Source organism: Diadema antillarum, unplaced genomic scaffold, assembly GCF_040938485.1.
Source record: "Diadema antillarum isolate AM-2024a unplaced genomic scaffold, OU_Dant_1.0 seq00001117_RagTag, whole genome shotgun sequence".
NCBI lineage: Eukaryota > Metazoa > Echinodermata > Echinoidea > Diadematoida > Diadematidae > Diadema > Diadema antillarum.
The window spans coordinates 314,156-336,359 of NW_027271931.1; the positions used below are offsets into that span (position 1 = coordinate 314,156).

General features: G+C 40.3%; 1 protein-coding gene across 1 annotated transcript in view; it reads right to left on the minus strand.

Annotated features, from left to right (window-relative positions):
• The window catches only part of LOC139743862 (uncharacterized), a 242,529-nt gene that overhangs the window by 31,955 nt on the left and 188,370 nt on the right, over positions 1 to 22,204 (minus strand). The window contains exons 5-6 of the mRNA XM_071654325.1: positions 4,927 to 5,049; positions 3,367 to 3,489 (exon numbers count right to left, since the gene is read on the minus strand). Coding sequence (XP_071510426.1) covers positions 3,367 to 3,489; positions 4,927 to 5,049 — 246 coding nt within the window. The remainder of the gene's footprint in view (positions 1 to 3,366; positions 3,490 to 4,926; positions 5,050 to 22,204) is intronic.

Genomic DNA, 22,204 nt, shown 5'->3' on the forward strand with positions numbered 1-22,204 from the left:
TGCCAATTTGCAAATTAATATGGTTGATTATGCAATAAATGTTGAGCTTTAATATATATTAGCTGTCCCCACTCCCAAGACCGAGAAAGCCTTCCGAAACTGGACAGAACTGCACATTTCCTTACGCTGTATACATAAGGATGCATCTACCAGTCACTTGTTTTCGTGGTAGGTCTTTTGTGAACATCTTTTTATTTTATTCATTTTTGTGATTTACAAAGAGCAAAGTAAAGTACCACCAATGAAACCTTTTCTTTGAATTTCATTTATGAACTTGCGAGGTTATTTCCATGTAAAGATTACTTCAAATATTTACTCAAGAACGTCTTTGTTAAATATGATATCATAAAAGGGACGGAAAAACTAAGCAGCATTCATGCGTGGTTTCTTGAAACTTGATAAAGGTATTAACACTTATTGAGTCTTATTGTTAATTCTCAACCCCTGGTGGTTTTCACATGCTTATCTGTGGCAAGGTGTTATTGTCTATGGGTACATGTACATCTACCTCCATACATCAGTCTGCACATCTGTAACTATTCATCTATCAAGATCTTATTTCTAGATTCTTATTTCCTTGTTTTCCAGGTAAGTCTTTAGGGAACATCTTTCTATTTTAATTCATTTTTTGTGATTCATTCATAGCAAAGTACAGTACCACCACGGAAACCTGTTCTTTGAATTTTATTTATCAACTCTCGAGGTCATTTCCATGTTAAGATTACTTCAAATATTTGCTCAAGAATGTCTTTGTTAAATATGAAACTATAAAAGGGACGGGAAAACTATGCAGCATTCATGCGTGGTTTCTTGAAACTTGATATTGATTGATTGATACTGAATTGACATTAGGACTTCTTATTGTTAATTTTACCCCTGGTAGATTCCTTCTGTCATATGCTTATCTGTATGGTAAGAAGTTATTGTCTATGGCTACATCTATCTCTATACATCGGTCTACACATAGCTATTCATCTATCTACAGGGGCGGATCCAGGAATTCCGTAAAGAGGAGGCGCGTTTACAAAATTAAAGGGGGGGCGCACGCACCCCTCCCCCCATGTTTTTTTAAAATTTCTTTTGTTTCAACAAAAAAATAAAAGGGGGGCGTGCGCCGGTTGCGGTCCTCCCTGGATCCGCCCCTGTATCTAGATCCTGTTTCAGATACAAATGTACATACCTTCCTTCCGAAAGTCGTATCTGTCTATCTGTCTATCCATCCATCCAGCTAGCAACCGCCTCTATTCCTCAATCTGTCATCTGTCTATACTATCACTCTACCTATTTCTTTTTATATTTGCTCATTAATCTATCCATCCATTCATCTCACTATAGTATATTCTGTAATCTCACTTTCCATTCCTCAAGCGTTTTCTGGATGTAGGCCTACTTGTAGAGATCAGCTTATTTGTTTTCAAGCTGTCCGATGAACGTAATGGCACAACCAGCATTTTCCCTCTCAGTAGTGCGCTTGTAGCCCAATTCATACCTGTCATATTTCTGATCGCAACAGCTGACACGTAATCAAAATAACCAAAATATGTAATCCCTCTTATAGATTTTTTTTTTTTCAACAGAATCAGCACTTTCTCTACAAGGGGTATCAGAGGGCAAAGTTCCTACAACTGTAAAGCCAAAACTCAGTTGAGCATAGAAGTACCCACAGAGGCACAACAACGAGGCAGTTTCTCAGGAAAGCACTAAAGGCAGGCACATGTTGCAGTAAATGAAGGATCTACTTAGTATGTGTTTTGAAGTGGGGAGTATGTGCAAAAGTTTACAGGGAGTTTTATACTTATTCTATATAAAGTATTCAAATCAATCCAGTACCGGATGGTTAGCACCCTGGATGAATACTCTTTGGGCACATAATGTCTGAATGGTATTTCTTTATACATATTTATATTTATATACCGAAAAAGTTTTTTATGAATCTCTACAGGCGTGTACTGGCCTGATTTATCATTATGTTTATGACAAAACTGAGAGGAGAATATCCATCACAGTAGAGAAGAAAGTTCACAGGACATTGACACAAAATGGTTTCTAGCACTGGGCCAATTGGTGAATTAACACCCCAGCACAGGTGCACCGAAACCACCGCGGTCAAAATATGAATATGAGCTCTATTTTGATTGTTTATTTGTTTTTCCAAATAAAACCTGTACAGATGTCAAAATAAAGCCACGGTCTTTTTTTTCTCTCTCTAAAAAAAAATGAACATCTACTAATAGTTTATCGTGATACTGGGGAAAATAAAATGTAAGAGTCTCTCTTGGGATTATTCTACTTTTTTTTTTCAAGAATTCTTTTGGCAAACACACAATTCTTCATTCATCTATCTGGGTTACACAAGTACATCATGCCTAACCTCAATTATTTTTTCCCCCTCTCTGTCCAATGCAGAAAGACGGAAATTGAGGCCACCCCACCTCCTTCCCCTCTCCAATCAAAGATATAATTAAAATAACGGCCTAAACGCCAAACCAAATGATGGCAAATCTTTCTTGAAATTTCCCGACATAAGTTAAGTATGTGCTTTCAGTCGGTGGATATGAAATTGTATCGAGAAATATGATGAAAATGTCACATTACTCATTACTTAAAGTTCTATGACAGCTGTTAGTTTGGCTAATGTCTAATCATATGACCTTTCACAGCCTCTCCTTTTATAACTGAATTATTCTGTCTGCCAGAAGAATAAACTGTGTTCATAAACAAGAAATAATTTTTCAAACGATATTACTCTTGGCTAAATCAATGCTCGTAGCTATAATACAGGAACATAATTCATATGATTAGAAATGGGAAAGCTTTTTTTTTTTCTTCTTTTTGAGGGGGACTACTTTTTGATGAACTTTTTTGGTGCACTAATATGCTATCTAATGGCACAAGTTTTGGCTCTAGGCACTTCCTACTGTACAAGCTTTCACAATGAAAACTGCACTATATAATATGCCTTTTACCCACAGGTAGCATTGGCTTGGTCATATTGATGTTTTTTCTTCTAGGAATAGGTACACACACACTTAAGCAGGTTGCTAGCTGCTCTTGCATTGGGTGCACTATTTCAATATATCAATACAGAAAGAAAAGCTACACGTTTCCACATATTCACTCTCATTCTCATCTAGATGTCTTGCATGAAACAACACTTTTAATGCTAACATAATGACGGAGCACACACACATTTTTGTTAATTCCCTTTCCCACTATGACCATCTAGTTTTCACTACTACCAAGGATAGAAGGCAATTAGAAGAAAAACAGATTTTGCACGGAAAGTTGGCTTTTTTTTTTGGGTTTCTCCTTTTTTTTTCCCCAAAAAAGAAAGTGGTTGAGAGGAAAAGGAAAGGGGTGTCTTACGACTGCAGGTCTTTCCGTCAGGGTTCAGCCGCTCGCCGTAGGGGCACTCGCACTGGAAGCTCCCGTGGGTGTTCCTGCAGGTGTGCTGACAGCCAGCGTTACCCTGGAGACACTCATCAATATCTGGTGGGGGATGATGAAGGAGGGAAAACTCATCATCACTTGTGAATTTCATTGAAGATGGGATGAAACCAGAGGAAAGTTGAAAAGATGAATATGAATAATACAAATATTTCAAGACAAATGTTCAAGCATACAGGAGGAGGAGACCGTTGTCAATAAGCAAATTGCTTAACTTGGACAACAGCCTCTATACTAAAATGTCTCTATACCAACGGCCTCTATACCAATATCACCAAAATGCATATATACAATGATTATATTTGATTACTATAGCAATATGCACATTTCACACAAAACTGGTCTGTCAGTCTGTCTGTTTCTATCCATCTATCTATCTAATCACAGGAATTTGTGGAGAAAAAAAAAGTATCCAAGAATCTACCTTAGCTTGCCCAAGTGTCTAAAGATCCATCTTAACAATGTTCTGAGAAATGCTAATACTATGCCACATGCTAACAAAGAATGTAATTCAGACTTCAATCATATAGGCCTCATAACCACAAAAAGTTTCATTACAAAAAAAAAGTTAAATATCTTTTATGGGAATTGGGTACAATCACATGACATAGTGATATGTGTGTATAAGTGTGTGAGAAAGACAAAGCAGAAAGGAAAGGAATATAGATTGGGAGAAAATAAAATACCTACAGAAGGAGGGGAGGCAGGGATAGAAAAAGAGAAAGTGTCACTTGGGAGAAAGAATGATCAAAAGAACAGGAAAGAGCAGGAAAGAGCAAGAAAGAGCAAGAAAGAACAAGAAAGAGCAAGAAAGAGCAGGAAAGAGTAGAAAAGAGCAGAAAAGAGCAGGAAAGAGCAAAAAAGAGCAGGAATGAGCATGAAACAGCAGGGAAGAGCAGGGAAGAGCAGGAAAGAACAGGAAAGAGCAGGAAAGAGCAGGAAAGAGCAGGAAAGAGCAAGAAAGAACAGGAAAGAACAGGAAAGAACAGGAAAGAGCAGAAAAGAGCAGGAAAGAGCAGGAAAGGGCAAGAAAGAACAGGAAAGAACAGGAAAGAGCAGAAAAGAGCAGAAAAGAGCACGAAAGAGCATGAAAGGGCAGGGAAGAGCAGGGAAGAGCAGGGAAGAACAGGAAAGAGCAGGAAAGAGCAGGAAAGAGCAAGAAAGAACAGGAAAGAACAGGAAAGAACAGGAAAGAACAGGAAAGAGCAGAAAAGAGCATGAAAGAGCACGAAAGAGCACGAAAGAGCAGGAAAGAACAGGAAAGAGCAGGAAAGAGCACGAAAGAACAGGAAAGAACAGGAAAGAACAGGAAAGAACAGGAAAGAGCAGAAAAGAGCAGAAAAGAGCACGAAAGAGCACGAAAGAGCAGGAAAGAACAGGAAAGAGCAGGAAAGAGCAAGAAAGAGCAGGAAAGAGCAGGAAATCACAGGAAAGAGCAGGAAAGAGCAGGAAAGAGCAAACGAAACTGGGGGGACTGACCTCTGCAGCTGACTCCGTCCATGCCGAGCTCAAAGCCTTCGTCGCACTTGCAATAGTAGCTCCCAATCGTGTTGCAGCATCTTCCCATGCAGCCTCCATTGCTGAACAGGCACTCATTGGTATCTGAAGTAAAATGAATGCAGAAGAAAAGCAATATCTGTTAAAGGTGTATCCCAAGGAGCTTTAAAAATATCTTTTAGTGCCCCTTTGAAAGTTATACTTGTTCATACAAGAGAAAGAAGTATGAGAGCAAAGGAGAAAGATGGGGAGGGGAAGGGAGCACACTTTATTTGCTATGAATCTTGAGTGAATGTTGCTTACTTTACTTGTATATAACTTATCAACCTCCTTCAGGATCACCTGTCATACTTCGACTGCCAAAATATTGTTCCTAAAATTCCATCCAGCATGTCGTGCATTGTCGCAACTGTATCCTTCCTTGTCAGGTCTGATACTTTGCATTCAATTTGTGCCTGTTTTCCAGCGCCTTGGCTATTTTCTCGCGGGAGCGACAATATTATTGCCGAAATGTTCGACCTGTTTTTGTTTCAGACAAGTCGGCTTTGCCCGCCTGCCTCCTTGCTGATTGAAGTCTAACTTAAGCCGGGACTCAGAATGAAGCGGGAGAAAAAGAGGGTATAAAGTTTGTGAAGAAACTTTTAAAAGCTACAATCAAAATATCATATCCCTTCTTCCCAAAACTCCCTAATGCTAGCCTATAGCCTAATACTAAGGGGGATATTTTCATTCTCATGTTGCAGTTTTCTTGTTCAGCCACAAAACCAACACCGAGACAAGAGCCGCACCATACACACCACACCGGCTGCCGCCCCCGGAGGTGAAGATTTTTGACGCTCTATTTTGGACGGGGCCAGTCATTTGCGGGGGCTCCGTTGAGTTTGGAAGCGGAGATTTTGGAGATGTTTTGTCAAGATTTTGGGACCACAATGCTGTCATCAAAGCGACAGGAAGTAGGGTACTAGGGCTTTATTCGGCAGCCTAGACTTTTTCTTGAGCTCCGCTCAGGAGAGACAAGCCTACCGCCTTTGCCACCGGAAAGAAGGAAAGAGACAGTTGCATGGAGAGAGCTTGCACAGAAAAAGGCCAACATTTCCTGAACTTTGTTCAATCATCAATCTTACCTGCCACCTGAGTTCAAGGAAGAAATAAGCCAAGTATATGTATCCATTCATTCATTTCAGTTCAGTTCAGTTCAGTTCCAACAACAAAAGTATGAAGTACAATAACATTAGCATTATACGAAATCGATGAAGCTCATTCTTTATATTACAGAAAACATACATACATGTATACATAACACATTTAGATATTTCATTCATATACACAGTCATATGCACTCTTTCTCTTACACAAATATACACATACTATTAAAAACAGCCACATAGACAAAACCTCAAAATTTGTCTTAACTGGTTGATTCCATAAATTTCCACATCCATTAAATCCTATGGCATAGAATTGTCAAGTGCATATCACACACATATTTGTCTGATAAGAGTATAAATTTATGTTTGATAACAAAGAAAATTTTCCACATAACAGTATTTGGGAATTCTTTCAATGTAACTCGTTACATTGAAAAAAAAGAGATGCATATAATTCTCAGTGATATAATCCAATTTTGGCCTTTACAGGATTATCTTGCCTAAGTTGATAGGTCTTCTCTTATTGCCTGACTGACAGAAAATTACCACAAACTATTTCAAATGGTCTCCCACGAGTACACACAAACAACATTTCTTTTTTTGCCTTTGATGATGATTTCATCATGGTTAACTTCACATGATCAAGAAATTCGGGATCCATAAAAAAAGAAGAAAAAAGAAGAAATTGTAGCAATTTGAGATCGTTGCCGCATGGAAAATTTTCATCTGACCTTTGAACATCCACTCTCTTAGTTCTTATCACGGCATCTCTTATTTTTTGACATCCTGCTACTTTCATCCCTGGCTACATATAACCAGCGCACCCGTAGTGCAGAGAAAACGCGCAACCTTGACCTTTTGGATAGCGATCTGATTGGGGTAATAACATGACTTTTTTATGACTAACTTCACCTGAAGTACTCTCTCTCGCTCTCGTGTCTCATCCCGTTCTCTAGCCCAACATCTTCAGCACGTTTTTATGTTCTTTTGTACAAGTCCCTCACTGAAATACAGCAACCTGATGAGCAGTAGAGATAGCCCAACTGCAATGGTGCGCAAATGCGGCAGAAATACAATATACACCAATATTCATGACGGTATTATCTGACAGACGCGTTTGTAGAGGTATGTAGAGTAGTAGGCCCTATCTTTTGAAAATATGTTATCTGAACAGATAATCATAGCTCCACATCTATGAGACAAATGTCACCAAATATGAAGCAGCCAAAAATACTTTCATACCTATCCTACATTGGCTCTGCCATGAATAGAGGATTGGTACTCATACACACAAACAGAAAAAAGAAACACATACAAGCATACACACATACACCACACACTTTGTATTACAATATATTCCTCCTGTAGCCAACTGCATCATTTTTCGTATATCTTGTTGTTCTCTTTCTATTCTCGTTCTCTGTGTATTTCTTCTGTGAAATAATTTTAACTGAGATAACCAATTATACAAGCATGGATCGATCCATCTCCATTTCCAGGACATATTAAAGAAGGAAGGAATGAAACATTTTCTGAGATGTACAAAGGTAGCTTGGGTCACATGTTACAAACCTCAATTTCTGGTTCAAAGAGGTGAAACATACAGTCTACCACCCCCCTCCCTTCCTACCCCCCCCCCCAAAAAAAAAAAAAATAAAGATGAATAAAAAGACAAAGGAAAAACATAGTGACAAATAATTTCATCAGCCTTGTGGTTGGTTTCTGTGGCAGGCAGGGCAAAAGATGTGTCATCAGCTCAACAGATTTGAGTGGAGTTGGGGGGGGGGGGGGGTGGGGCTGAGAGAGAAGGCACGGTCAAGTACCGCTGCAGAAAAACCACATCTTCCCTCTGTCTCAACTCGGAAATTAGCCAGACTCCGATAAATCTGCCCGGCGGTATCGAATTCTGATCACCCAGTGATCGACCTGCCCGCACGCAGACACACACGAGAAATACGAAATTCTGTACCCAACCAACCGAGGTGGCCTGTGTACAGACAACAAGATGCGGAGTAAAACAGGAGGAGGGAATACATTTTTTTGGGGGAAAGATATTATTTATCACCATCCAGTGCCACAACATCAATATTTCAAAAACAAGAGGAGTTCACGTTTCATTGCATGTGCAGATGTAATTATTCCCACTTTGACAATTACATAAAGAGCTCCGACATTCTCAGAATGGAGGGGCACAGGCACGTTTTGTTTCTTTTCTTTCTTTCATCATCATCATCAATTTTTTATCACTTAACGACTTATCCACTCCAGACCAACTCTTCTAGCTCTCAAATTCAAAGTAATGCCAACTGAGAGAGATGGAGAGAGAGAGAGAAAATTGGACAGACTATATCCACCAGAGATTTGGGGAGAGAAGGTTGCACATGAACTTGGTTTATGGCATCCTAGGAATCATTTGCACTGGTCATTTATGCTAAAATACTTGCTTTGCATGTTACACTTCATGGATTTGGCTTGTTTCCTTTTCTTCAATAAACTTTGTTCAAATGATTTCACTGCCAGTTTCGTTTCTTCTCTTTTACTGTAATACTACTTCCTTTACACTTTGCTTTAACTATTGTTGCCTTATTAAGAAGCTCACTTGGGTATAAATTGATAAGACAATGCACCAACCATGAAACTCCATTCCGCTTTCCCATTAACTTTAAAATCAGAAAAGAAAATGATTGATATCTTTCACACAGAACAACCCTAAATCCAAACAAGACATCAATATGGAATGTCAAAATATGACATAATTTCTTAAATAGGTAATATCAGTCACAACCTTAATAGGCAGTTTAGTCTAGGCAATCTCATCCTCTCACAATTCTTAGGTGCAAAAATCATATTTTCAGTCAATGATCTGTAGCAAACACAAATCTCTTCTACTGACAGTCATTACTGCTACATTATCACATACATTGTATCTCTATAATAAATTGATGTGACTGATACAAATTATTCCTTTTATTTGATTTAAGAATGGATTTTTTTTTCTTATTTGTGTGCAGGTCTGTAAGGGATTAACGATGCAAGGACATTATAAACCATCATAAGGGTATCAACGTTGCATGAGTAATTTTGCCTAATTCCATTGCTTTGTGGAAGCACAAAGATGTTTGCTAACATGCCGAAACTTTGTCATCCTCTTTCCAGATTCAATAAACCTTCCAAAATCAAGGAAGGTTTCTTTAATGTTCTTTTAATCAAAGTCAATGTGAATTTACAGGAGGGAGGAGCTACCCTGTAGGGTCCGAGCACTGGGTCACAGTCGTAACTGCGCAATGGAGGAACAGATTCCAGGGACTCTTTGCTGAATGTTAGGGCCTACAGTCGGAGGTCGTCGGGGGAAAGTCAAAGCTATCCAGGATGAATAATCATCCCCACAGGAACATGTCGACACTTTCGACAGACCGCAAGCTACGGTTAGAAGGGGAGATTTACGGTGCCAACCCCGCACTCGCAAACACACACTTGAGATTCAGTACCCCCACCTAGTAGCACCTAACCCCCTACCTCCTCCTCCCCCCCCCCCCCCCCCCCCAATCCAATCAACCACCACCATTACCACCAGCACATGAATGACATACAGTCTATCATGGCTGGGATGACATGCAATGGGCATCATGTTCATTATAGGGCTTTTTACACTTGCAAATTTTTGCTTAGTCCCGTACCAACGGTGGGGCTGGGGGGGGGGGGGGGGGGAGACCTTAGCCCCACCGTTGGTACCGGACTTTCCTTAGCCCACTTTCTGTTTACACTTGTTTTTGCCAAAGTGGGCTAGCCCCACCGATAGTCCCGTACTATCTGGCCCTGCAAAATAGCAGGGTTAGCACCGCAATTGCGGTGCCAAGCAAGCGAGTGTAAACAGAACGAAAAAATAATCCGGGGCTAAGCGACGGAGACGAAGTCCGACCCCCACTGACCAATCAGAAACAAGGTAATCAAGTGCTGCTGGTGCGTACATGTACGTGTACAGTGCACAGCGTAATCATGAATATTCATGTGGTTTGGAAAGTACCGGACTAAGAAATACGAGTGTAAAAAGGTCAATTTTCTTCTTAGCCCCAGACAAGAGCTTAGTACGGGACTAATTGGCGAGTGTAAAAAGCTGAAAAAATTGGTACGGGACTAACGATAGTCCTAAGTCAGAGAAAGTACGGGGATAAGAAACACAAGTGTAAAAAGGGCTTTAGACTTGTTTCATTCACACCAATATAAAAAAAGGCGAAAAATTGGCACAACTGGTACTACAATACATCTGGATACCAACGAAACAAGCCAGGTGATATTTTCTTTTCATTGTTCTTCCTTTGCTCTCTCTCTCTCCCTTTCAATCTCTTTCTTTCACACACACACTCTCTCTCTCCCTCTGTCTTACTCCTACTAGGTCTTCTTCTTTCCAAAGTTCCCACAATCCTACAATCTATCAATTCCTATCAAACTCTTCTTTCACATTTTTTTCTTCTTCTTTCCCCCTCCTTTTCCTTTTTCCTGAATATTTCTGGCTGTTGGTTTCCACCATTCTCTTCTGGCCTTTCACTTGAATTCCTGCTCTCAAACAAAAACAAAACAAAGCAATACCAATAATAAAGTAACACAAATATTAAACGCAAACAACACTCTCTTACCCCTTTCAATACTGAATTCGGAAATGCCAATAGACTTATTACACAGGCCAACAGGTTCCCGTGCGGAACGGGTTAAGGAGGTGAGTTGAGTTGGAGATCCTACTTTAACCCATTGAACACTAGTCCTGAGTAAACTTGGGCAGGTGTCTATGGAAAATGTGTGCCTTATCAAAATTAGCTGGCCCTCTATGGGTTAACAGGCAATCGGCCCATTACAAGTGAGCAAGGAATGGCCTCCCTACCACAGGCTGTTCTGGTGCATAGAAGAACCTGAACCGGCCTCAACTGCGGCTGAAATCAAGTTTGTAGTGCAGACAAGAACTGCCACATACTTTGGTAATTTATAGAATCATGAGGGGCTGAATCAAAAAGTCTTTGAACATTTCAAAGATACTTATAACATACAAGGAATTTTGCACATAACTGGGATTGCAATTAACTCTATCAATAATTGTCAAATTCTCTTTACAATGCACTCTCTCTCCAGTCAAATTCAATTTTCATTTATTTTCAAAATAATCAGGGTAATTTTATATGAAAAGAAACAGGCTGAAGGAAAACCTCAAACATCCCTCTTCACTGTACATCCATTTTTTATTCCATTGAAGACTAGTTCCGAGTATACTAGGGGAGGTGTCTTTGGGAATTATCAGTTATAGCGAAATCAGCTCGTCCCCGACGGTTCGGTTGATATAACATATTTGTCTAACATAACTTTTTCGTGACATCACAAGCATGCTTCCATGTCATAAAGTGAAATGGAAGGGGTAATTTAGCAAATGTAACTGATAAAAATTTTTTTATGGACAATAAGATACACACCGGAGGGGACGAGATGGGATTACAGTATAGTTAAAGTCTCTTCATTCCTACATGCATACATGTATCATTGTATATGTAGGGATATTAATTTCATCTTACCTCTAAAAAACCTTGCGCGCAGATATCGTATTAATCACGTTTTCCTTTATGAAAACTGTCTTACTTGCAAAATTCTACACATCAGCAAAATCTCGGTGGGCAAAAATGTACTGACGGGCACATTTACCTCAGGTACTGCAGACCCCCAGGCGGCCAGGGGGTAAGGCTTGGTGGTAACGCGAAACCAGGGCCGGGGTCAAAGGTCAGGTTCAAAGGTCATAAGCTGAAGACAACAGGCATCAATCATTGGGTAGAATACACCCTAGTCTCTTTCCCTCCCATTGAGAAGGACTCCAGGGGCATTACAAGGTGTCTCTGACAGACAGGCGCATTTGTCTCCCGTTGTCGTGCTGCGATACAAATGCTTTTCTTTTTCACCTCCCTAGCACACGAGGTGTCGAAGCAAGCTGGGTAATTCTTTAAGCAGTTACTGAAGCATTTCTATAAAGTCGTTTGCTCCATGCCACAGCCCAGGTAATAATACTAAAGTGGCAATTATCACAGCGACCGACACCTAAGCATGATAGCTGGACTGCGCAGTTCCTTCCACCCTTTTTTTTTTCTTTTCTTCTTCTTTTTTAGATTCAGCATTTGGCAAACACATTGTAGCTGATGCAAACTTCATAGGAAATCACGTAGCATTTCATTTCTTTTTTTAATCACTAATCCTCTGCTTCTTAGCTTGCAAAATCACTTTTATGCTCAAGATATATCATAACTTTATGCATTTATACCAGCCAATGTTAGCGAGTTTGTTAAAGGCAATTTCAAAATCAAATATGGCTAATTATGATTACAAAGAGAATATAGGGGTACTGATACATGAATGGATGTGGCATGTCATGTGGGGGGTGAAGACTGAAAAAAATACCCATTTTATTACTAAAATGTTCACAATGCTTTAGCTACAGTCCCAAACGTTATACTTTCTTCCAGACTTAAAACATCAAAAGGTTTGATGCATTTTTGTAACACTAGATGTGAGACATTCTAACTTTAAGCCAAACTGCAGAACTGTGTTGCAAAGGAAAGTTGATGCCACTGTGCATACAGTGTGGTGACATTATACTTCATACAGCTCTCTCCCTCTCTTCCTCCTCTTCCTGCTTTTTCTCTTTCTTTTTCTATCTCTCCATCTCTCCACTTTCCTGTCTTTCTTTCTCCCCGGGTCACATAGTACAGTACTCTCTGCTTAATCAGGTAGTGCCAAGCAGAACATTTCTATTGCCTGTAAGCACCTCACGGTTTCTTCAGACTTTCTATTATTTACACACTTTTCAGAGACTTTCTGCGGGGAACAATGAGAATAGATGAGGCTTGTCTGGAAAATTTCTACCTGTTTAACCGAAATGCTTATGTGATTATCCGGTAAATATAACACACGATGGAACTGTCTATTCACTTTGTATGTCGATTAAGCAGAGTACCTGACTAGGCAAAACCCGATTATGCGGAGACTACTGTACCTGGTTAGCATCTCAAACTTCTCGAGAGGAGAAGGAAATTGCTCTAAATATGAAAAGGAAGGGATGGAGAATTTGACATCATATCAGCTCACTCCAACACCTGTCTTGGTTTCTTGTCCTTAATATAGAAACATCCCTCCTCCCTAGTTAGCACTGGTGAAGTATTAAAACTAAAACAAGACGAGAACAGAGACAAAACAAACAACAACCATCCTCTTTGCCTAATATTCAAGTGCTTGGCTATGCACGGTTCACGTCACAGCTACGTAACATATCTACAGGAAAGTGTGAAGTTCAATATTGTACGTCACAGGATGAGAAACTTTGAGCTCTATATGCATTTTAGAAATATGCACAGCTTGGTCACAGTCAGGCGGCCATGCATCATTTACGTAACATCTACTGTAGCAAGCAGATGGCTTGCAAAGCTGATAGCATAATTTATGTGCATTACTGTGCGAAAAACTCAAGTGCAGCAGCATTACGAGTTTGTTGCAGCAGCGAGAACGAAAACTGTTTGTTGACACAATATTATTCCCACTCATAGTGAGTCGAGGGGTCAAAGGTGCTTATTCCTACCAAAGAAGATTTCGTGGAAGTAAACCACCCCTCGTGATATTTGCTCCAGATACCAGCCAGCACTCCCAGATTTGAGACCATCAGACGCTGGGAGGAGACTCGAACGTCATCCCTGATTAAATCTCTTCACTGGTTGATAGGGCTCAAATGTTGGCACATACAGTATATCTCATCTAGGGCACTCCACACAGGATGTACCTCCTTCCTTGATCCCCTCAAGGCATTTAAATATGTTTTCTTTATCACAAATCACAATATGGCCATATTTCAGGGGATGAAAGAAACATGAGCAACAGAGAAGATAGATCAGGAGGGAAAAAGGATAGACAGAAGAGGTGAAAGGAGAAATATCAGTAAAGACCAACAACAACAACAACAACAACAACAAAACAACAACAACAATGATGACGATGATGAGGATGATGATGATGGTGATAAAGCTATAATGGTAATGGAGACGCTGGTTACAGCGATAATGGCAACGATGAAGAAGGTTGTAACTTGATGATTACGAGAAAAAGAGAAATTTGAAGAAGGCGACAGGAGGAAGATGAATGAAAGGAAGAGAAGTATAAATTGATGGAGAGAAGAAGTAGATGATGATGACGTAAGAGCAGTGAGGAGGGAAGAGGAGATAGAAGACAAGGATTGAAGTACTCTGCTATGTGCCAATGGGGCATAGCTCCCTCTGTCTGCCATACTCATACAGGGTGGAGTTCAAATCCACTGAATGGTGAAGGCACATTTCCAAATCCCATCACTTATCGCCTTCTGCCGTTTCACATGATCTGCCTCGGGGACGTGCGACGTTCGTGGGACGTGCAGTGTTTGTGGGACACGCATGAGCGGCACAGAAAAACGCATTCGCCCACTGGAGATCTGCACAAATCATAACTTTCCGGTGTTAAGTGGCGGCTCGATCGGCCCATTAGAGGGTGTGATGGATACGGGGCTATGCAATCAATTTGTTTTGGATGGCATCTGGTTATGATATACGACCAAATCCAAGGATCTCTCCCCTCCTAGAGTCATGTATCACGTATCTTCTTTCTTTTTCTAGTTTTTTTCCAATAAAATAACGTTCTCCCTCTCTGTATTACTTGACTAGACACACACAAAAAGAAATCATATCCACTTATCTGTCTTGCACTCATAATGCTACAGACGTGCCTCATTTTAGCTCATCCTGCTATCATGCCACACTTATGACCTTCTAGCACTCACCTATTACGATAGATCTCAACCCCTTAGAGAACTGTGCCAGTAGGGTTGTTCACATGTCAAGGTGATGTCAATAATGGAGACTTTGACTTCAAAGCTCCTTCTATCACCTCTGCGAGCATAACCCACTCCTGCCCCCCCCCCCCCCAATGATTCCCTGCAACTTTGGCGGTGAATGCCAACCAGTTCATCACTCCACTTATACTTGTGCATCAACAAGCACTGAGGATTCACTATACATTGTTATCACAGCATTTCATGGCGTAAATCATGTTCCGTGTCTACGAGGGTGTAGTTACATGAGTGCACGCCCTCTGTTTTGCTATTCCAACAGCTATTTGGCAGCCTTTTTTTCTCTTTCGCTCACATGGAATCACTTGGCATATGAACTCTGAACAACACTTAAAAATGGGGGGCGATGTTTTTACAGGCATGACCCAGGGGGTCGGCTGTTCACGGAAGTGGGTTAGATCTACTTGCACTACCAGAAATCTCATCCACCCTGCCCAGAATTTGTCATGATAAGATTCAGAGATGGAACGTAATTCAGATCTAGATGGCCAAATATTGAAGAAATGACGCTTGAATGCATTGCATCAGACAATGTAGCATATTATTTGGGCAGGTTCAATTTTGATATCAATTCATTATATTTTTCAAGAAATGTCATATAACACAAAAAATATAAGTATGCAAATATAAAAATTACAAATTACAACAATTTAGGTGAAACATTCACTTGAATGTGTGTAGAACTGTCTCAATATGAAAGTAAATGTAATGTAATGTAATAGTCTGTTTACAGTAGTATTGGTGACTATAATCAGGGAGGTGTGATTTTTATAATCTTGCAAACTGGGATAAATATGATAGGGCCTTCATAAAAAGCATGATCTACAGTTTTAATAGCTAAAGGTGCAGAGCACCGTTTTCAAGAAATGGCAGCTCGTGAAAAGGAGAATCAATGAGTCACACTGTGACACATTTACAAAAGATGATATTACGATCATCCATCATGGAGGTGAGGTGTGGTTAATAAGTCAATCTAGGGTCCCTTAAAGAATGAATTCCCAGGTCCTCCCTGTGTCTTGGGTAAGGTCACACATCAGTGCTTAGGCATCTGTCATCCCCTATTCTCTCCCCCCCCCCATTCTCTCCCCACCCCTCCCCTTCCACTTGTGACACACAAATCACAGATAGTGCTCTGACATCCCAGCGTGCATTGTCTTCACGTGTTATCAGTCACGTGTGTCTGCCTGATATGTGCCAGTGCTGATATTGCAAAGCAACGAGCAATATATTCAATCCCTTGTATCTCTGTCACCCTACGCAATACATTATGTCTGGGGAATAGATAACTTTTACAGCTGTGCATATTCGAAACTGGTTGAATGGAAGTACGACACTGGTAGTGCATGACAACAAGAAAGCTTGCTTAAGGCTTGCCTGACATGGCAACAACTCATGCACACAGACTAGCTCATTATGAGGTTTGCAAAAGAGGGGGTGGATCCATTCCTAAAGACCTGGTAGTGTGGGGATTCACGGGTGGCTCAATTCTTTCGCCGCCCACTGGGAAATAACACTCGAAAAACCACAAATACATTGTAGAACTTGCTAGCGAACACACGCATTAAAGCCTACACTCATCAGTAACAGTCGACTCCAGCCGAGATTCTTCAGCTGTTTGTGTACACATACTTTACATAGAGATCAGTGATAAAAGTGTGCACAATTCATTACGGGGATTCTTGAATATATCTAGACCGGGCCAGCCTTTCCACTCAATAATCCATATGCTACAAGGTATTTAAAGCTGACTACACCTAGTTATCTAGCTAAAATGAAAAGGAACTCTGGTATCTATTAGGAAAAATAAAGAGAATTCCTCATTCACAATTTCGACATTGTTTTTAAATTTTTCTCCTTCTTCTTTCATGACTCATCATGACCTTCCATGCATGCCCTGTAAGGTTGCCATGGCAATTATACACACATCTGAGAGTTTACTGGGCCAGTCAATAGTGGCTTTTGGATCATCAATACGGTCTCTTGGCACGAGCTCTAAACCATGTGCCTTGACACATTAAAACTCTCAAACTTTCGGCTCGACAATCTGCGAACCTGCTGCATAGTCTATCATGAATGTCGCTATTAGAACTGACTGGTATTTCAACAAAGGACATTCATCCCCATACCTGCACAGGAAAGACAAATTTGCAGGGATCCTAAAGGTAAATGAACTTACGATGAACATATCCCAAATAAGAACCTTTGGATAAGGATGCAGTTATGTAAAAAAAACAAAATAAAACAAAACAAAAATGATAGAATTGTGTGAATCAGAATATAGCCGACTCACTACTGCAACAGAGCATCAGTGTAATCACTATTTAATTCAATATTCTGCGAACCCTCTCAACACTGCCAGCAACTTGTGTGTGTACAACATCAATGATATTTTCATATTTTTGCTGAACTTCTGCTTGAATCCATTAATTTCAGAGAAACCATTTATCCTGTAATACTCCAAGTCATCCCCTGTACTGAGTATTCTCCTGATCTAACCTTACTTATGGCTTACTTCTGTGTGAGATTTCACTAGACTAACAGTTCAGTACTAAGTATGCATTTCAATCGCGACCTGAGGCAAGCAAGCTGTTTATCTTGTGGACATGTGACACTACCATGGCAACAGTTGGCCACCATCAACCAGAACAGTTGTATGCACTCAACATTCGTTGCTATGGTGACTGTGAACGAAGCGCAAGCGTGCTTCTTGTAAAGCATTCCCTGTAAAACGGGGCACCCGGACTACATCTGACACAGGTCGTAAAACAAGACAAAGTACAGTAAACCTTTCCACCTCCATCCCTAGTTTATTGCAGACAGACCGAGAAACTTTAGAGCACCTGTCCACAGTTCAAGGTTTTGCACTTTAATGAAGGAGAATTAAGAAATAAACAACTACATAAATTTGCAGCATTGATCGATGAAGAAACTTGAAGAGGAGGAGCTAGCTGTCACAGCACACCCTCTTCCCGTTCTACCCCGAGCCCCTCGCCACTCCCGCCTCCGACACAATCTGGCGTGTCACTGTTCCTCTCCAAAAAACCCCAACCTGGAGTGCTTGCAGAAAGTTGGGAGAGTTGCCATTGCCCTTGGCCTTGATTTGATTCACTCTCGGGAGTGTTTAAAACATTGAAGTTATCTCGACTGAGGTGTAGCCGCGGAAATATGGCTGCCGTGTTAAACGCGTATTTCTTTTTTTCACTGCAAGTATGACTAGATGTCAAGTGCAGACCACATATCCCCACAAATTCAAAATATTTGCCAGGTGATTATTTCTGAAGAGCATCAGATAGTTGAAGTTCCTGTCAAGGCAGCATTTTCTGGGCCGCCTGAAGGACCTCGTATTTCGTAGAATAAGAAAAGGGGGATGGGCGCTTTTGTTATCAGCTGGTATGTTGAGGGGCTCCACTTTTGGGGTTCATGAGCATCTCCGGGTGCTCAGGGGCTCCTTGGGCCATACTATCAGGGTAGTTCTGTGATAGTGGGTGGCATGCTGGGTAAACTGTTGTTTGCCAGTGAAATGCAGGAGAACTATGTTTATTGAATTATCAACTACAAACTACAAATGTATGGTGACAAGAGTTCACTTCAGCTGAAAACTGTGATGCTAACATTCCGGCAGACTTTCAAACTACCCTTTATGAACCTTCTTTTTTTTCTCCTTTTTCCTTCTTTACACTCTCTGTGCATCTTTGCTGATGAAAAGTGACTTAAAGTTAATACCATGGTCATCACTGTAAGGATCTGCACGCTCAGCTCATGACATGTGTCAGCTCATAATCCATTATCTTTATATCATCATCCTGTATCCTACTGTCTGCTCCTGTATATTTCATATGTTTCTCTTTTTCTTCTTCCATATGTTTGGAACTCAATCAAATATATTTGCAGTCTCCAGCAAACAAACCATAAAGGATATATGTCATGACACATAAACAAAATACAAGTCATATCAAAACATAAGCATGGTCTTCTATTATCGAACATTAGAATCAAGATTATATTTCAGTTATATGATCATATTACGTTTTGAAGTCACATGGCTTCTTGGTGCAAAAACCCAATGATGTAGGTCAAGTGTAATGCCTTCTGACTATACTAACATATGATACTCATTTGGAATTGGTTGTTATTAAGTTATATAGCTCCATCGTGCTGTGAAAAGAAAAACAAACAGATTGACTCCGATCAATTGCAAGAGGCAAAGAGAATGGGAAAGGACTGCAGTTGAAGAAAGAAAAATGAGGAAAGAAAAGAGAAGATAGATAGAATAAGAATAGAATGACTAAGGAGGAATGTGAAAAAGAGAAATTTGAGGGGGATGGAACATGAACGAGACAATGGAAAAGAAACAGGAAGTATAAAGTGACTATGAAGGCAGCGGAAGAAAGAGAGATAGAGGGATAAAGAAACAAAGAGAAGGACGAACATATAAATGAAGGTATAGCGAAAAAGATAGACAAAGAAGAAAGAAGGATGGAATGAGAGAAAGAATGGATGAAGAGAGAGACGGAAGAAGGAAGAAAGGTTGAGGAGGCACAAGAGAAGACTTGCTTAACAGGATGCACTGACCTGGACCAGCTGAAGGACCAGGGGGTATAGCCATGGTGCCTATGTTCGGCAGTGGTGACATGCGTGAACCATCACCCCCTGCCCCCGGGGGAAATATCGGGGTGCAAGAATGCATGTCACAATCTCTTCTCAATAAACACATCTGAGTGCCCGCACACATCAATCCCATTACGGGGTCCTCTAAGTGCTGCCAACTCAACTCCACACCGCTTCCTGAAAGTGTCAGGGAGTCTTTATTTTTCGAGGATAGCCGGGGATTTTCGCGCCAAAGTTTCAAGAGCTTGCGAAACATATTCCACATGGAAAGAACTTCCTTTAATCCTTTAACAGTGCAAGTGTTGGCATCCCCTCGATACAATGTATTTTCCCCAAAGCATCATACATTAAAGGGGCATTCCAGACGATTTGTTTAATTTCACATCATGTTGTACACACATCAAAAGTGTCATGTACAACAGACTTCTGGATCTTATCGTGTTCCTTGAGCAGGTAAAAAAAACAATTATATTATACTGAACAAGGATGATGACATAGGAGGCTCACATATTCCAGGAAAAAAGCAATGTAATTCCGTTACAAAACCATCCACACGTAAGTAAATATGTGTTCATAGAATTTATAATGCTTTCTTCTTTTGTTCTGCTTCCTTTAGCACCTAATAATGCATCTTCTATGCGAAGCTGCTATGTCATCGTCCTCATTCATTGTGATTTGCTATGAATCCTGAAAGCCTTCTTACTTCTCATCCCAATCACTATAAATTCTAAAACTCTGTACCCAGTATGATCAATTCATAGATGTTCAAATGCAGAAGTCTACAAATCATCCTGGAGGTCTCCTTCAAAAACTCTCCCATCAAAGCAAAGTTATAGCAAGCATGGTGGAGGCATTGCTTCTGCAAGTTAATGGAAGAACATTGTCATAACTGATCTTAAGATACCTTCTTCTTAATTTGTTTCCAATAAGATCACAATGTCAGATGATTCTGAATCATCCGGAGGTCGGTCAGGTTAATTTGACTCACTGTGTGAAGATTACAATGGTGTGTGACTTGTCATGCCTGCCAGGTGAATATAGGCAAAGTTCTCTTCTTGCTGTGAAGAATACAGACCACAGAAACCACATGATAATGATGAGACATATTTCTCTCTCTCCATATATCTTTCTCTCTCACCTTAGAGGTACAATACATCCATCTATTCTCTTATTGATAATTATACTAACAAAAATGACATTGACACAGAGTGACATTGCATCTTTCTCTCCTTTTCCCTCTTTCTCTTTCATCTACCAATCTATGTCAGAGACATTTAATGTGATGTTTAACCCGTTGAAGATGAGTCCCGAGTATACTCGGGCAGGTGTCTATGGGAAATGCGTGTTGTAGCAGTATCAGCCTATCCTCAGCGGATTGACGTTCCTGAGTGGATTTCTTTTCTTTCTGTTTTTTTTTTTCAGAATCAGCCAGGTGAATGCAATAAAACTCCTATCTTTCTATTTTGAAGGTGCAATGTTGACAAATACTAGCCTTCAGACACAGATGCACACGTAGGTACACTACAAGTCCCTGCATGTTAAGACACATGTGCATTATATACTTCATGCTTTATTCGCTGACACCATGTATGTCACTTTGTCTATTGCCCTTCACTTGACCTCATGTCTGATTCCTCCCCCCCCCCCCCCCTTTATGACATCATACTACACTGGGGACAAAGGGCAGAGGGAGACTGAAGTCCCTGGAGTCCTCCCCTCCCCCCCCCCCCCCCCCCTCCTTCCAGTATCTGGAAAGTATCTCCACATCTTACATAGATACCACAAGGACATGGCACCTTCCTCCCAACATCCTCCCAGGCACTTTAGGGATGTTCCAGCTTTTAGCACTCCTGTTTCTTTCTATCCTTTCCATATTTCTTACCCCTTTTCTATTATCTCGCCAAACCTAATCATATGGTAGGTATTCAAAGTGTACGGCAAATTAAGATGACATCTTCAAATATGAATTGTTAAATCCACCACTACAATATCCACATCACGTCACTTAACAAATCATAACTGAATTCACATGCCGGAGATTCTATACACTTTATCTTATAATGATAACAATAATGATACTGATAGTAATGATAATAATCATCATCCTCATCATAATAATAACAATAATTATAATGATAGTAATAAATAATAATATTACAAAGCATTAATCATGCACCATTACTTGGACCAGTGTTATTATTCTAAGGTGCAGAGGGGTACATAACATAACAAATTAATACATACACATAATCCACACACAGTCTTCTGAACTCCTAGCTCTTTCTTAGGGAATATATTATGATCAAGTCAAGCAACTGCAGCTCAAGTGTAAAGTGCAGGATTGTATATCAAATGCAAGAAGAATATATGCCCCATGGGTGATATGGGGGGAGGGGGGACCACGTCACCACACCCTAAATCTGAACATGCCGCGGAAGGAAACGAGGGAGATGCGTGAAAGGTCAATGCAAAGTCATGCTTTCCTTGTTATTCCTTCAACCCTTTCTGTAATCATGCCATATGGAACATTCCTCTCCCTCTCTATCTATCTATCTATCTATCTATCTGTCTATCTTCCCTCTTTCTCTTCTTTCTTCCTTTCTCTTACAGT